The 17,500-nt window shown below is 38.9% G+C and overlaps 1 protein-coding gene across 2 annotated transcripts in view; it reads right to left on the reverse strand.

Annotated features, from left to right (window-relative positions):
* The window catches only part of tbck (TBC1 domain containing kinase), a 111,117-nt gene that overhangs the window by 2,204 nt on the left and 91,413 nt on the right, over nt 1–17,500 (reverse strand). The window contains exons 24-25 of one of the 2 annotated variants that reach the window (XR_014533086.1): nt 3,001–3,534; nt 1,366–2,869 (exon numbers count right to left, since the gene is read on the reverse strand). Coding sequence is in view for 1 of the 2 variants with exons in the window: in XM_083538662.1 (XP_083394788.1) it covers nt 3,359–3,534 (176 nt within the window). In the remaining variant the exon portion in view is untranslated. Of the gene's footprint in view, nt 1–1,365; nt 2,870–3,000; nt 3,535–17,500 lie in introns of those variants that run through there. The other variant, XM_083538662.1, reaches the window with a different exon arrangement.

Below are 17,500 nucleotides of genomic sequence, written 5' to 3' on the forward strand. Positions count from 1 at the left end.
TCTGACCAGGATAAAGTGCTAACGCAAGAATAACGGAGTGGAAAAACAAGCGTTAAGAGCCAGTTTTCAAAATTCATTCCTTCATCTGCAGTGAATGCTTTATCCGTGCTGGATCTGAAGCTAATTCTGGGAATGTAAGAAGTGACAAAGGGATTAAAAAACAGCCGCAAACTGTTTCATTTTTATTTTTTTCTATTTCAAATGCAAATGACCACCATCTGATTGTGCTGAAGTGGCTTCCTGCAAAAGGGAGTTGGTGGTGAGGGGTTATAGGGGCTTCAATGTTACAATCAGGTATTATACCCGAAAGAGAAGTTTCACAGGTCATGTTCAATGTTGATGGATAAATCCGATGATGGCTTTTACTGAGAAATCAATCAGTGAGCTACTTTTCTTTTTTTATACACATTTGACTGAAACCATTCGTGCCTTCTGTGTAATATTTACGGCACGGGCTTTATATTTACAGTGTCTCTGACCAGGATAAAATGCTTACAGAAGATCAATAAATGATTAAAAATAAAAGTAATAAATATTTGATCCTATAGTGGATTTGGAGCCAACACACTTATTCACACCTAGAGGCTATTTAGCCAAGTTAATCCACTCATGAGCGCCCAATGTTTTTGGAGGAAAGCCAGAAATCTCAGAAGAAACATACATTCGATTTGATAAACAGACATTATCCCAAATTCAGAAACTAAAATGGAGGACCATACATCGCATAGAATTCACTTCCTGGTAAGGAAATGAATGAAGGGGGGAGCAACAACAACAACAACAAAAAAGATCATTACTTATGCAATGTGTTTGATTTTCAAATGATATTTTTTTGTCTTTGATCAAAAAAGTATTTTTTTTTATACAATCTGCATTTTGCTGCTCTGTTTAATGAGCGAGAATGCGATTTTCTCACATATTTTAAAACCCTTTTTCACAAAAAAACAAAAAAAACCCCACACAAAACTCTTTAGATAAAAGAGTGAAACAAACTGATGGATATTGGAAATGTGTTCCAAATGATGAACACATTAAAGGCCTAAACCTACCGTACAAGACACAACTACACAACTTTCTCGACACAACACAACTTTCTCGTTGGCGAAAAAAACACGCAGAACCAATTTTTGTATAAAATCACCCGTAAAAACCGTTCAGACGTAAATTGTCTGATTTGCGTTCAAATTAACAAAAGATGAGCTGGCACGAAAACAAATCTGCACCTGTACCCAAGTGGTGTTGTGTTGTTTTAGGCAAAAACTGATGGCTTTATTAAAAAAAAAAAAAAAAAAAAACGTTTACCATATTAACATATGAGAAAATGATATTTGAAAGTATTGTATAGTGTACACTTGAAATTTTAAAAAAAGGTTGTTTTAAATGTACAGCCAATAAGACTTCAATTTCATTAATCTCTTCTTTTAGCATGTAGAAATCCTTGTTCTCACCTATGTCATGATATATCTAACAATTTTGTGGTTTACGGAGAGTTTGAGTTGTTCAACAAAGTTTCAAAGCTATTAAATGCTTATGCAGAAAACATGTGGCCTATGTAGCCTAATAAGGTTCTTATCTACTTGTCACATGTACTTTACAGCACAGTGAAATTTTTTCTTCGTATATCACAGCGATGTTAAGAATCTGGGGTCAGAGTGCAGGGTCAGCTGTGATACCCCACTCCTGGAGGACAGAGGGTTAAGGGCCTTGCTCAAGGGCTTCCAGAGTGGCAGCTTGGAGAGGCTGGAGCTTGAATCTCAGACCTTTCGATCAGTAACCTTAATGACTGAGCTACTGTACCTTTTCCCTAATGAGTAAAAGTTACTGTAGTTATGAGGCTTAACTGTGATATGAACAATTTATTATTGACACTTCATAAACATGTGCTGTCTCCTTTCATCATAAACTTGCATAACTCTCTGAGGTAAAAATTGGACAAATCTGATTAATCCATTATATTACACTAATATTTACTATTTACTTTATTTGTACAGGAGATGTTACATTTGACATTTTTTCTGCTCTGAAAAGTCTCATAAAGACTCTCACCAAGCAACATACACTGCATGGACATAAGCTTTGTATGTACTTTTTGAACATTTCTGGTTATAATAGCCTCCACTGTTTTGGGAAGATGTTTCACTAGATTTTGGAGTGAGCTTGTGGAGATTTGTGTTTATTCAACCACAAGAACGTAAAGTCAGGTACTGATGTAGGTGTCGAGCTCGGTTTGGGTCTCTCAGTGCAAATGAAGGGAAAATGTAATGCTACTGCATCCAAAATAAATCTGATATAAATTGTGCCTTCAGATTTGTGGTAACAGTTTGGAGAAGAACCACATATGGCTGGAGATGTCAGGTGTCCCAATATTGTTGTCCATATATAGTGCCATAAAGTCTCTTCACATATCATTCACATTCTTTCATGCTTTAATCGAACTCTTTATAGCTTCATATAACTGAGATAGTGGGATTTGAATCGCTAACAATCCTGAAATTAGATTAGACACATAACTGCTGATTTACGTACTGTACAGCTCCATGAAAAATGTAAATGTGATCTGGCAACACAAAGCTAATAATCTTTGAGTAAATGTAAAGAGGTAAAGAGGCATGCAAAATAAAGGCCATATGGAGCATGAGCTGGCAGTGTGTGTGTGTGTGTGTGTGTGTGGGCGTGAGTGTTTGAGTAAGAATAGTGCTTTGGGTAACTGCTGCCTGTGTAGGCAGTGTATGTGTAAGTGTGTGTTGCAATCAGGCAATTTCAGAGCTCTCTAAGGTGAGAATGCAGGTGGTGTGTGAGCGCAATAACCCAGCAGTGATGCATCAGTAACTTCAGGAGTGTTAATGTTGGGTTTATAAGAGCACATTTTCTCTCTCTCTCTCTCTCTCTCTCTCTCACACACACACACACACACACACACACACACACACACACACACACACACACACACACACACACACACACACACACACACACACACACACACACACACACACACACACACACACACACGTCTTCCTATCTTTGTGGGGACTGAGAAAATTGTTAATGGAGATGATAAATGTTAGGGCACAAGCAAAAGTTAAACCTGACCTCAGATTCTGTTAATAAAAGAAAACCTTTAGACTGTTTGTACATCGAATTGATGTATAGCCCAATTTTAAGTACAAATATGTGATAAATTTGTGATAAATGTGAATTTATGTACTATTTTTATTTGGCTTGATTTTAATTGACTTCACTGATAACCAACTGGTGAGTGGAAATGCAGGGTGGAAATAAGCAGGATGTGATTTATGGCTGTATTAAGGCGGTCAGGGAGTAAATGCATGTTTGCAGTGTGGCGGTTAAAGGATACTCCTCGTTGCTCCTGATGTCCACTGCTATGATCTTTGTCTTGACCGCCTTGGGTCGCTTTACAGGAGTTTTGAAGTGAGACGGGCCGGTAAGCTCACACAGATCAATCAGATCCTCAGCTGAGATCCGTGGAGACACTTCAGCCTTGAGCTCAGAGAGCTTCAGGGGCTCACGGGACTGAAGAGAGAGAGAGAGAGAGAGAGAGAGAGAGAGAGAGAGAGAGAGAGAGAGAGAGAGAGAGAGAGAGTCAAGCAGACAAAGAGAGAGACAAAGTTAGACAGAGAGAGAAAGACAGAGTCAGAAAGACAGAGAGAGAGACAGACAAAGTCAGACAGAGAGAGAGAGAGAGAGAGAGAGAGAGAGAGAGAGAGAGAGAGAGAGAGAGAGAGAGAGAGAGAGGAAGAGAGTGACAGAGAAAGACAGACAAAAACGACAGACAGTGAGGGAAACAGACAAATAGAGAAACAGAGTCAAACATAAAAAGTTGAGAGAGAAAGACAGACAAAAAGAGACAGAGTCAGACAAAAAGAGACAGAGTCAGAGAGAGAGAGAGAGAGAGAGAGAGAGAGAGAGAGAAAGAGAGAGAGCAAGAGAGAAATTATCTCTGTATCTTGAAACAGGGCTAAGAATGACAGACAGCATGCAAGAAATCAATAATAAACATTTTTTTATATATCACACATGTAATGTTATAGTTGAACAAATATACACCTCTGAGTCCTGATATTCTTCTATAATAATTCAGTCCAGAGTGTGTTACTGCAATTTCCAAATTATAAATGAAGGACATGTCACACATTTTCCATTTAATAGTCACAGTTGGTGCTTTGAAACACCTGTCAAGCAGGTCATTGCTAAAAAAAAAAAAAACTTAACAATAAAATATTATTTTACAAACAAACAAGAAAACCTCAGGCACCTTGACAAAGCTCTCACAATTGCTAAACAAATATAACAAAGGTTTGCCATACTGACAGTCATCTGTTTTTTTTTAAATAAATTTGTACATTTTATGGGAGTTGGCAGATTCAGAGTGACTTATCTTGTTTATACAACCGAGCAGTTAAGGGGGTTAAGCGCTTTGCTCAAAGGTCCAGCAGTGGCGGCTTGGTGGTGTTGGGATTTGAACTCAGAACCTTCTGATCCAAGTCCAACATCTTAACCACTGAGCTACCACTTCCCCTGTTATTAGGCAAATTTTATGTCTCACATGTGCAATTCAAGGCCGTGTGAATGATCTATAAGATCAAGAAGACATTGTATTCCGACCCAGCACTTCCATCAGATCACATTCTGTTCCATGAAATAGTGCTCCACATGCAGAAGATTACAGATATTGCTTTTTGGTGTTTAATAGAACCAGCAGAACAATTCTTCAAGGCGTTCTGAAGAATGAGTTGGGCTTTAAGAGGGCTGAAGAGCTGAACATGTAACAGAAACCTTGACTATGTTCAAGGCTGAGAAGCCTTAAAAAAAAAAAGGAGAGTAAAACCAGAGCTCAAGCACTAGATAAACAAAAGAAGATGAAAGCTGTAGGCAGAGTACTGCCTGAATATTAGACAAAAAGTCAAATGTTTGTAGTGAATCATCTAGTAAAGAACGTAAAATCCAAAAAATCTGAGCTTGGTTATAAACAAATGAATGTCAGAAGTAATAAATGATTGAGTGCACAAGCGCTTATTAAAAACTTATTGGAACTGGATATGAATGACCAATAAACATAATGACAGATAAAGTGAGGAGAAAGAAATCCCGGAAATAGAGAGACAAAAAGAGAGCCAGAGAGTGAGGAATAGCCGAGACAAATATATATATTCAGTGGGTACGGAAAGTATTCAGACCCCCTTAAATTTTTCACTTTTTTTTATTTTGCAGCCATTTGCTAAAATCATTTAAGTTCATTTCTTTTCCTCATGAATGTACACATAGCACCCTATATTGACAGAAAAACACAGAATTGTTGACACTGTTGCAGATTTATTAAAAAAGAAAAACCAAAATATCACATGGTCCTAAGTATTCAGACCCTTTGCTCAGTATTTAGTAGAAGCCCCCTTTTGATCTAATACAGCCAGGAGTCTTTTTGGGAAGGATGCAACAAGTTTTTCACACCTAGATTCAGGGATCCTCTGCCATTCCTCCTTGCAGATCCTCTCCAGTTCTGTCAGGTTGGACGGTAAACGTTGGTGGACAGCTATTTTTAGGTCTCTCCAGAGATGCTCAATTGGGTTTAAGTCAGGGCTCTGGCTGGGCCATTCAAGAACAGTCACAGAGTTGTTGTGAAGCCACTCCATCGTTATTTTAGCTGTGTGCTTAGGGTCATTGTCTTGTTGGAAGGTAAACCTTCAGCCCAGTCTGAGGTCCAGAGCACTCTGGAGAAGGTTTTCGTCCAGGATATCCCTGTGCTTGGCCGCATTCATCTTTCCCTTGATTGCAACCAGTCGTCCTGTCCCTGCAGCTGAAAAACACCCCCACAGCATGATGCTGCCACCACCATGCTTCATTGTTGAGACTATACTGGACAGGTGATGAGCAGTGCCTGGTTTTCTCCACACATACCGCTTAGAATTAAGGCCAAAAAGTTCTATCTTGGTCTCATCAGACCAGAGAATCTTATTTCTCACCATCTTGGAGAACTCCATGCGGGTTTTCATGTGTCCTGCACTGAGGAGAGGCTTCCGTCGGGCCACTCTGCTATAAAGCCCCACTGGTGAAGGGCTGCAGTGATGGTTGACTTTCTACAACTTTCTTCCATCTCCCGACTGCATCTCTGGAGCTCAGCCACAGTGATCTTTGGGTTCTTCTTTACCTCTCTCACCAAGGCTCTTCTCCCCCGATAGCTCAGTTTGGCCGGACGGCCAGCTCTAGGAATGGTTCTGGTCGTCCCAAACTTCTTCCATTTGAGGATTATGGAGGCCACTGTGCTCTTAGAACCCTTAAGTGCAGCAAAAAAATTTATGGAACCTTGGCCAGATCTGTGCCTTGCCACAATTCTGTCTCTGAGCTCTTCAGGCAGTTCCTTTGACCTTAATGATTCTCATTTGCTCTGACATGCATTGTGATCTGTAAGGTCTTATATAAACAGGTGTGTGGCTTTCCTAATCAAGTCCAATCAGTATAATCAAAAATTTCTGGACTCAAATGAAGGTGTAGAACCATCTCAAGGATGATCAGAAGAAATGGAGAGCACCTGAGTTAAATATTTGAGTGTCACAGCAAAGAGTCTGAATACTTAGGACCATGTGATATTTCAGTTTTTCTTTTTTAATAAATCTGCAAAAAGGTCAACAATTCTGTGTTTTTCTGTCAGTATGGGGTGCTATGTGTACATTCATGAGGAAAAGAAATGAACTTAAATGATTTTAGCAAATGGCTGCAATATAACAAAAAGTGAAAAATTGAAGGGGGTCTGAATACTTTCCGTACCCACTGTATATATACGGACGGGTTGTGATGAATTCACAGGCCTGCCACGGACTGGTCAAGCAAGAAAGCTCAGAAAGGTGGTCCAAATGGGAAATGAAACGCTGCTGGATATCATTAGATGGAAAAAAAAAAAAAACAAGAAAAAGGAAAGAAAACAAAACAAGTGATTCATTTTGTCCTTGTCCATATCACGGTTGCTCCGTTTTGACATTCAGGCTCGTATCACTGACAACCTTGAATAGCCCAAAGAGGGACCTTTGGAATACACTGGATGGCAAGTAAGTGCACCGAGTACCACACGGCTTTACACGAAGGCATTTTTTAAGAGGATTAATAATAATCTTTAATCCTTAAATCCTTTTCAGAGCCAAACTAGTTTTGGATTCAAAGGTCAAAATGAGACTTGAGCCAATAATCAGCATATGATACACTTTAATATTAAACACACATAATATTATAGGATAGCCCAGCCTCCATTCAGGATTTACCCAATGGGTAATTTTTTCTGGGACAGCACTTGTTCTTCCTGAGGTAAAAGCTGTCTTATATGGTCGACTGAATTAGTTTTTAAATGTAGCTGTGGCCATATTTTAATGAGAATATGACTTGTCAATTAGTAAGATTAGCCAATCACAGGGCTGTTAGGGTTTTCTCCAAGTACACTAATATATCCTGTATGCATGTTACAGTAAAGATAAAGAAATGGTGCCTGGTCATACCATCCTATAATGGTGGCTATCACACGATTTAAACGCCATAGTTCGGGTTCTGGAACTTAACTGGGAGAAAAATCAAGGATTCCAGAAATAAATGTATAAATAAGGGCAGTATTGTGTAGTATTTCTGCTTTCCTCACAAGGGTATGAGAAATGTTTGCAAGACAGATTCAATTTATTTGATTTCGATAGCGCTTTTTACAATGAACATCGTCTCAAAGCAGATTTACAGAATGTAAGAATTAGAGAACAAAATTCTCTTATATTTTAATTTGTGTGTATTTATTCTTGATGAGCAGCCTGAGGGGGCAACTATGGAAAAAAAAAAAAACTCACTTAGACGTTATGAGGAAGAAACCCTGAGAGGAACCAGACTCAAAAGGGAAACCCATCCTCATTTTGGTGACATCAACGTAAAACATAAACACCAGAGAGGGAGAAATATCATGAGCAACGCAGTGTAAGATGATGAGTTTGTCCTTTCTACAGTCTTATACAGTCAGTTGGAGTTGTGGAACCAGATGCTCCTAAATAAACAGTAAAATTAGCTCATTATCTAAGATTATTATAGGTTCCCTGGTGGTCTAGTGGTTAGGATGCTGCGCTCTCACCGCTGCGGCCCGGGTTCGATCCCCAGTCAAAGAACCAACCCCAGCCATTACGGTTGCACAAGCCTTAGTGCCGGTCCCAAACCCGGATAAATGGGAAGGGTTGCGTTAGAAAGGGCATCCAGCATAAAAACATGTGCCAAATCAAACATGCGGATGGTCCGCTGTGGCGACCCCTAATGGGGGAAGCCGAAAGAAAGTTTATCTAAGATTATTATAGATTCAACAACAACTCCTCCATGCCAACGCTTTTAAATGTTTAATGATAGAAAAGTAACATCTTAGAATGTTATCTTGAGCATTGATTAAGAAGTTATTTATCCTCCAATGTCTGAAATCAACTGGAGCTGGTACATCTTTAGGGAGTGGACAGAGGGGACCAAATGCCCAGAGCCGCATGACTACATCTCCCAGCAGCCACTGCATCTCACCATCTCTTGATTGATTGTGCACCTGATTAGCGTTTATTTTAAACCTTATCTTTCACAGCATTCTTTGTCTCACATTTGTCTTCCATGGGTGTTGTTATTGTTCTTGGTCCTCATCTTCGTACTAAGGTTTTTGGCATTGTAGTTCTTTATTTGTTTTTTTGGTAGTTTTACTAAAATGATCTGCTTCACTAAATATTAAATGACACTTTTCTTCACTGAAATGAATTACAGGATTATGTTTGCATAGTGCAGATGACATTATACATTTATATTAATATTAATGTAATATATGTAATCTTGCGTACCAGTGTAGATTTATTCATTGCTAAAAACTCAAAGCACTTTTGTATGTCGTTCTGGATAAGGGCGTCTGCTAAATGCCGCAAATGTAAATGTAAATATATGTTCTAAAGTCAGAGTTAGTTTGCCCTTACCAACCAACCACTCTTACAGAAATATCTGCTCATTTGAACAATTATCCCAATTCACAGCCAATCATGCGTCAGCATTGCAATGCATAAAATCATAAATAAAATCATTGTAGAATACGTGCTGGCGACAGACGAGATCGGCTTAGGATTTTAGAAATAGTTTATCGCTTTGGAATTCACAGACAACAATCTTGAAATGGTGCTGGTTTGAGTTAACAAAAGACGGTTATATTTATTAAAGAACAATAACATATCCATTCATATAAGTCTCTTTATATAAGGGTTTTAAGTCACGGTTCGGTTTAATTTCGTCGTTTTTTTGATTAACGTTGTGAACATTAAAAGTTTAAATTTTTTTATAAAATGCCTGCTTGGTTCAAATAAAAAAAAATACAATTTATAAAGATAAAATAGAATAAATCAAATTAATGCAATACACTTTTTCATTAAAATGTATTAATTTGTTTATATGAACCATCCCCAGCCACTCTTAGTGCCGGTCCCAAGCCCGGATAAATGGGGAGGGTTGCGTTAGGAAGGGCATCCAGCGTACATGTGCCAAATCAAACATGCGGATGATCCGCTGTGGCGCCCCCTGATGGGAGAAGCCGAAAGAAAGAAAGTGTATATATTCATATTGCTAAACAGTGACACTGCGGTAGTTGATCCGTACCGGAAACATGATTTGTATTGAAAAATACAAATATATGTATAAAGCCAAGTCAATAAAGACAGGCTTTACATGGGTTGGAGTAGAAGATCTTTAGTGACCTGCTATAGAGCTCCGACCCTAAAACCCTAATAATAAACACCTTTGGGGTGAATTGGAAAGCTGAATACACCCCAGACCTCCTCACCATACATGAGTCAGCAAAAACCTATACAACCACACTGCAGAATCGAGTGTCTCTCTATTTCCAGATATGTGGAGTTTATTATAACAGCAAATGGGAACTAAATGTGGAATAGGATATTTAAAAATCACACACACACATCTTATGCTCAGGTGTCCACAACCTTTTGTTCAAACAGTGTATTTCCTGTTATCACTTTTGTTACAGCATCTTCAAACTGTCATTCACTCACCAGTTTCCAATAGATTAAACACATTGGCAGTTTTATATAAGCTCATAATGAATCAGTGTTTGTCAGGCTGTACAAAATATTTGTAGCCATTAGCAAATCATGCTGCTCAACTTTAAAGAACAAAGGCCAAAATTGCAAAAACATCTCAACATAATAGTGCCAGGCTCAAAAGGTCTTATTGTTCTAATCAGGGGAAAAAAAAAAAAAGTAGTAAGAGTAGTAAGCAGTGCTGCTCTAAAGTCTAAACAAAATTGCTTTTCTGCTCAGAATTGTTAGGTGTTATGTTATAGATGTTGTAGTGTGTTATGAGATCTAATATGAGAAGAAATCTCCTCCACATGACTTGTTCTAAAAAACAGAAGTGGCCATGGGTATCAGCAGCAGCACAGTTCCAGCCATAAAGCCGTGTTCAGATGCAGAATGGTGGAAAATTAGGACAAACGCTTCAGCACGCTCTAGATGAGCAGTCGAGAGCGTATTTTGAGGTGTAGAGTGCGCTTTGGGCAGCTGCCAATAAAAGCAGGAATGGAAGCTTTTTCTGCCTGTGGTACATCAAATGAAGGTCTGCAGTAAGTGTGGAAAATTGGAGATGCATTATCTCAACCTGATACAGCAATCCGACAGAAATGGATTTTCAAACAAAACAAGACAAAAATCCTTCAAATGGTTTGCAAAACTGTCTAGATGACTGAGTTGCAACATATCAAAAAAAGGAAATAGAGAAGCGAGCCATTTAGGAAAATAATAACTACAGTCCCAAATATTTACAAATGTAGATGAAAAAGGCCTAGTGAACCACGAAAACAAGAACCAAAACAGATATGTTCATAGTAGACCACATTTCATATTCAGTATTGATCTACAACATTTCATGTAGAGAGAGTCATAATAAATATTCACAAAGGTGAAGAAGGAACGAGGGTAAAGCTAACATTATCTGAATTACTGTGAGTACCACACAAGCAACATTATACACTGGCAATAACTGTTACACTTGACTGTCTGAAAGTCTGACATTTTGTTTTTCAGCTGAGCCAAAAAGTCTGGAAAAAAAAGAACACTTATAATCTATAATCGCGCATTTCTGTGCCCAGTAGATTCATGCGAATTTTATATTGGCCACCTTGAAGAGTGAAAGAGGACAGATTTGCAAAAAATCCGTTGAACAAACACAGGGAAAAGTTACTGAAACGTGAGTAAGATGATTTAAACTGGTGTTTATTTACTTTCCGGCTTTTTGAAATGTTGCGGCAATGTCAAGAAATGGCAGCGTCACATGACTAAAAAATGCGTAATTTTTTTTTAAAAACATTTTCAAATTCATCCACTTTGGAGAGCATTTTAAAAAAGTTAAATTTTGGCGTTTCAGTATGGACGAAAGGCCAAATCTGAGAGAAAAATATGCGTTTATTTTTTTGTGCCGAAAACTTATTAGTTTGGGCATGGCTTAAGAGACATGTCTGACTTTAGGCAAAATTTTTGTAGAATTTAAACCTTAAAACAGTATTGGTTGCACTGATTGAGTTCAAATATAATTTCAGTAGAGTTCATGCAGAATTTGAGTAGAGTTTCAACTTAGCCTGACAGAAAGACATGTTTAAGCTTTAGTTGACTTTGAGTAGCGTTTAGGAATTGACTTATAAAACGGGCCTTGGATAAGTTTGGCCTAATTCCAAGTAGACTCTGCAGAGGACCAGGCAGAGATACAAGTTTGCTTGAGTTAAAATTGAATTAAGAAGAGGCTTTAGATGGCCAAAGTTGAGCTGAACATGAGTAAGGTTTGAATTGACATTTGACAGAGTTGAGTTTAGAAGTTTGGTTAAGAATGTGTATAAAGAAAAAACTTGACAATGCTTGTTTATAGTTAGACAAAGTTACATAATTTAAGATGAGGTTGATTAGATTTTAGTCCAAGTCATACACATGGGTTTGCTTTGTTTGAGTAGAAAGTGAATAACGTTTAGGCAGGTATGCTAGAGATTGTGTTAAAAATGGCACAGGCGGAAGGACAGATTTCATTAGTTTAAATAGTATTTGGGAAGAGCTTAGGCAGAAGAGAGCTTTGTCGACTTTGTGTAGTATTTGGGGAGGCTGAGGGACAAACGTAGTCTAGCGTGAAGACAATTTGCAAAGAGGTTAGGCATAAAGCTGGTTTGGTTGAATTTAGGAAAATATAGGCAGGCTTGAATTTAAAGCGAAACGTTAGCAAGAGTTTATGAAGATCATGTTTAATAACATGGGAATAGTTTGAGTAGAGTTTAAGAATAAACTAAGAGATGTTTAGGGTAGATGTCAGTTATGTTTATACAAAACCTGGGGGTATGCTGGTCTTGTTTGATTAGTGCAAGGTAGGGCTATGAAATGACTTTCGAATGGCTATGGAATGGCTTGAGTATGGACAGAGGGTCTGGCACGTGCCTGGGAATGAGGGGTGAAAGTTGGGTAGGCGTCAAGAGGCTTGACATGTTTATGATAGTATCCTGAGACCCATGTGTGCATGTTAACAACCCCTGAACTCTGCTTCCATCTGGAAATGACAGCCATAAATAAGACAACCACCAACAGATTCATGGTGACAGTGCGACCTGGTGAAGACAAACAGCACTGGATATATCCAGCACCCTCTTGTGCTGTACAAGTGAACTTGTTTCAGTTTGCAATAAGTTCTAAAATGAAAACCAAGTTGGTATCCACTTCTATCACTTGCCCAACACTATTTGAAAAGGAATTTGGTGTGAAATATGGCTCTTTGACCTTGTTGATTGGCATGAAGTTCGCAGAAGTCACACCTCATTAAAATGTACACGTGGAATTAGATTTCATTAGCAACCACCGGATGGTGTTCCTCATTTGTCAGATTTGGCCGGTGATTAACTTAGAAGGATGAAATCCAAATCCAACCCATACATTCTAAAAAAAAAAAAAAAAAAACACTTCATTAAACATTAATCTTCCAACATTGCCACGTTATTTTTAAGCTTACAGCAGTAACGGTAGCCAACAATACAAATAGTCTCCTTCCCATATGAAAAGCCATATAAGCTCAACAAACACTGAGCAGCACACTGATACTGAAGATTGCACTTAAACCCCTTAAGCTAGAACAAAAATAGAAAGCAAGGATTTATTATGGGACTTTAGAAAAGGTGCTTTGCATTTGACCCATTTGCCATGACAGAATTCTGGCCCTCCTTAGCCCTATTCTTCCACGTCTGTAGAGTATGTCAGAACTAATGTAGACAATGTCTGGTAGTTTCCCTCCATGTTATGGGCCAATTACTGTTTGTGAAACATCACCCACACACAGCTCCCCTCATTCTCACCTCTTTATTTTGAAATCTCCAATGTGAAGTCAGGTTCCAACTGCTTTCCGAGTCACCATTACAATCCGCCACAGTAGAAAACCATAATTTGAGAAATCTGATATATAAAGTATATTAAAAGACTTCTCCACTGACATTGCTATCTTATTTGTTTTCTAACACTATATTCCGCCAGCCATATTTGTTTTTTTACCACCAAGATGGCGTTTTTTACGTGAAAGTTATTCGGAAAACATATACAAACAATATACCCATCGAAGTACTGTTACATAAACAAAAGAATAACCATCTAAATTACAGCACTATTGTTTCGTTGGACAAAAAATGCTTTACGGCAGGGGTCACCAGGTAGCCCGCAAGGACCACATGAGTAGCCCGCAAGCCTTTTCTAAAAATAGCTGTTTTCTACTTTGTAAAATCATTGTTGATAATTATTATGAGAAATCATTAACATGATCAGTGTCTTCACATAGATGAACATCATTAATTATTAATATATAACATATAATAAAAGGTAAATTGAGCAAATTTGTTCTTTCAGATTAAACTGAAAACTGTGTGTATTAAACCGATAGCCCTTCACATTAATCGGTACCCAAGAAGTAGCTCTCAGTTATAAAAAGGTTTGTGACCCCTGCTTTATGGCATGTTGTTTAGTGGACACTTATCTTTCCAAATAAACCGGGATTAGCAGCAGTGGATGGGTTTGTGACTCGTTATTACAATAATTGTGTAAGTACTGCATCTTTTTATGCATGTTGTTGTGTACTGCTTACACACATTCAGCAAATACATTCGTTATACGTTTTCCATTAAAAAACAGTGATCTGAAATCACTGCTTGAGGCTTAGACCTTTAGAATGATTTATAGTTAGTCATGGTTACAGTCCGTCAATCTGTCCATCACCACTGCAAACAGAAAAGGGCTCAGAGCCGATCCTTGATGCGTCCAACTTCAATCTTAAACCAGTCTGTCGTTCCTACTCCACACTGTCCTCATACATGTCCTGCACCACCCTCACATATTTTTCTGACACTCCTGACTTCCTCATACAGTACCACAACTCCTCTCTTGGCACCCTGTCGTATGCTTTCTCTGTGGTGCTCTTCCTCAGCATGAAACAATACTGCTGCTCACAGATGGTCACCTCTTCTCTCAGCCTGGTTTCCACTACTCTTTATTAACTTTATTCCCCTGTTGTTACTGCAGGTCTGCACATCTCCCATATTCTTAAAGATCGGTACCAGCACACTCCTTCTCCATTCCTCAGGCATCATCTCACCTTCCAAAATCCTGTTCAACAATATTGTTAAAAACTCCACTGCCATCTCTCCTAAACATCTGCATGCTTCTGCTGGTATGTCATCGGGTCCTACCGACTTTCCACTTTTTATCCTCTTAATTGCTGCTCTCAGTTCCTCCTTACTAATCCTATCCACTTCCTGCTTCACCATCTCCACACCATCCTACCTTCTCTCTCTCTCATTTTCCTCATTCATCAGCTTTTCAAAATATTCCCTCCATCTTCTCAACACACTCTCCTCACTAGTCAACACATTTCCATCTCCATCCTTTATTGCTCTAACTTGCAGCACATCCTTCCCAGCTCGGTCCCTCTGCCTGGCCAATCGGTACAAATCCTTTTCTCCTTCCTTAGTGTCCAACTTCTCATACAGCTCCTCATATGCCTTTTCCTTGGCTTTTGCCACATCCCTCTTTACCTGCTGCTGCATCTCCTTGTATTCCTGCCTACTTTTCTCATCACTCTGTCGATCCTAATTCTGTCTCGCCAACCTCTTTCTCCTTACGATCTCCTGCAGTTCCTCATTCCACCACCACGTCTCTTTGTCTTCCTTTCTATTTCCGGATGTCACACCAAGTACCTTTCTAGCTGTCTCCCTTATCACTTCTGCAGTAGTTGCCCAATCATCCAGCACCTCTTCACCACCACCACCGAGCCCCTGTCTGACCTCTTCCCTTAATCTCACACTACAGTCTTCCTGCTTCAGTTTCCACCATTATATTCTTCTTTCAGTCTTCACTCTCATTCTCTTCTTCTTCACCCTTAAAACCATCCTACAGATCACCATCCGATGCTGTCTAGCTACACTGTCCCCTGCCAACACCTTACAGTCTCCAATCTCCTTTAGGTTGCATACAATACATCATACATAGAACATAGTCCACCTGTATACACCTTCTTCCACTCTTATAAGTCAGCTCATGCTCCTCCTTCTTCTTAAAATAAGTGTTCATCACTGCCATTTCCACCTGCCTCTCCTCATTCCTCTCCTTAAGGCCATACCTCCTCTAAACCTCTGTTCCCTTCACCAACATTCCCATTAAAGTCTGCCTCAATCAGCAATCTTTCATTCCTAGGTACACCTTCTACCACTCCATCTAACTCACTTCAGAATTGTTTTTTCTCCTTCATCTCACAACAAACTAATGCATAAGCACTGATGACATTTATCATCACCCCGTCAACTTCCAGCTTCACGTTTATCACCCTATCAGAAACTCTTTTCACCTCCACTACACTCTTACTGTACTCTTCCTTCAGGATCACCCCTACACCGTTTCTCTTTCCAGCCACACCATGATAGAACAGTGTCCTCACTCCTGGCCTTACTCCCGAACACACAACATATCTACCTTTCTCCTATCAGCTACCTCTCTCCCTTTACCAGTCATAGTACCAACATTTAAAGTACCAACCCGGACCTCCTCTCTCCTACACTTCTGCATTTTCTGTTGTTTTTGTAGACGTCTTCCTCCTCTCCTTCTCCTCCTTCGGCCAACAGTAGCCCAATTTCCACCGGTACCCTGCTATTTTGGAATCAGGTATCCTAATCCGCATATTTGATTTGGCACATGTTTTACGCTGGATGTCCTTCATAACGCAACCTTCCCATTTATCCGGGCTTGGGACCGGCGCTAAGAGTCCACTGACTTGTGCAACCCTAATGGCTGGATCTTGACTCTTTTCATTTAATCTATTGTTAAACATTAACACCTCCGAACAATAGGATATCAGACTCATTAATATCATTATTTTAATAGATTGATGTACTAAGAGTAACATTACAGTCTTTTCACATAAACTAAGTTGATTAAGCAAAAATTATCCTGTGATAAAAATGATAATAGGAATACACCATAATAAATAATAGTACTTTGGATACTTAAGTACATTTAAAGGCAAATACTTTTGTAATTTTACTCAAGTGAAAGTTTAAAAGGAGAACTTTTACTTTTACTGGAGTCACATTTTACATACTGTATCTGTACTCAAGTACATGGTTTGTGTACTTCATCCACCACTGTGCCCAGTAGATACCAGCATGTGCGCTACAATTTGCCAAAGGTGTTCAAGTCCTTAAAAGTATCTACTAGACATGTCACCAATAGAAGATCCACTATAATTTCTTACAATTCCCATTATAGTATAAGCATTTAAATTCTATGAGGGTTTCTATTGTTTCTTTTCACTGGGTTCTCCACATACACCAGATCTTTACCTCTTTCTTTTGACTCTTCATTGTGCATTATGTTCTAACTATGTACAGTGAGGAAAATAAGTATTTGACACCCTGCTATTTTGCAAGTTCTCCCACTTAGAAATCATGGAGGGGTCTGAAATTTTCATCGTAGGTGCATGTCCACTGTGAGAGACATAATCTAAAAAAAAAAAATCCAGAAATCACAATATATGATTTTTTAACTATTTATTTGTATGATACAGCTGCAAATAAGTATTTGAACACCTGTCTATCAGCTAGAATTCTGACCCTCAAAGACCTGTTAGTCTGCCTTTAAAATGTCCACCTCCACTACATTTATTATCCTAAATTAGATGCACCTGTTTGAGGTCGTTAGCTGCATTAAGACACCTGTCCACCCCATACAATCAGTAAGAATCCAACTACTAACATTACCAAGACCAAAGAGCTGTCCAAAGACACTAGAGACAAAATTGTACACCTCCACAAGGCTGGAAAGGGCTACGGGGAAATTGCCAAGCAGCTTGGTAAAAAAAGGTCCACTGTTGGAGTAATCATTAGAAAAACGAAGAAGCTAAACATGACTGTCAATCGCCCTCAGACTGGGGCTCCATGCAA

Source organism: Silurus aristotelis (assembly GCF_946808225.1).
Source record: "Silurus aristotelis genome assembly, chromosome: 4".
Lineage (NCBI taxonomy): Eukaryota > Metazoa > Chordata > Actinopteri > Siluriformes > Siluridae > Silurus > Silurus aristotelis.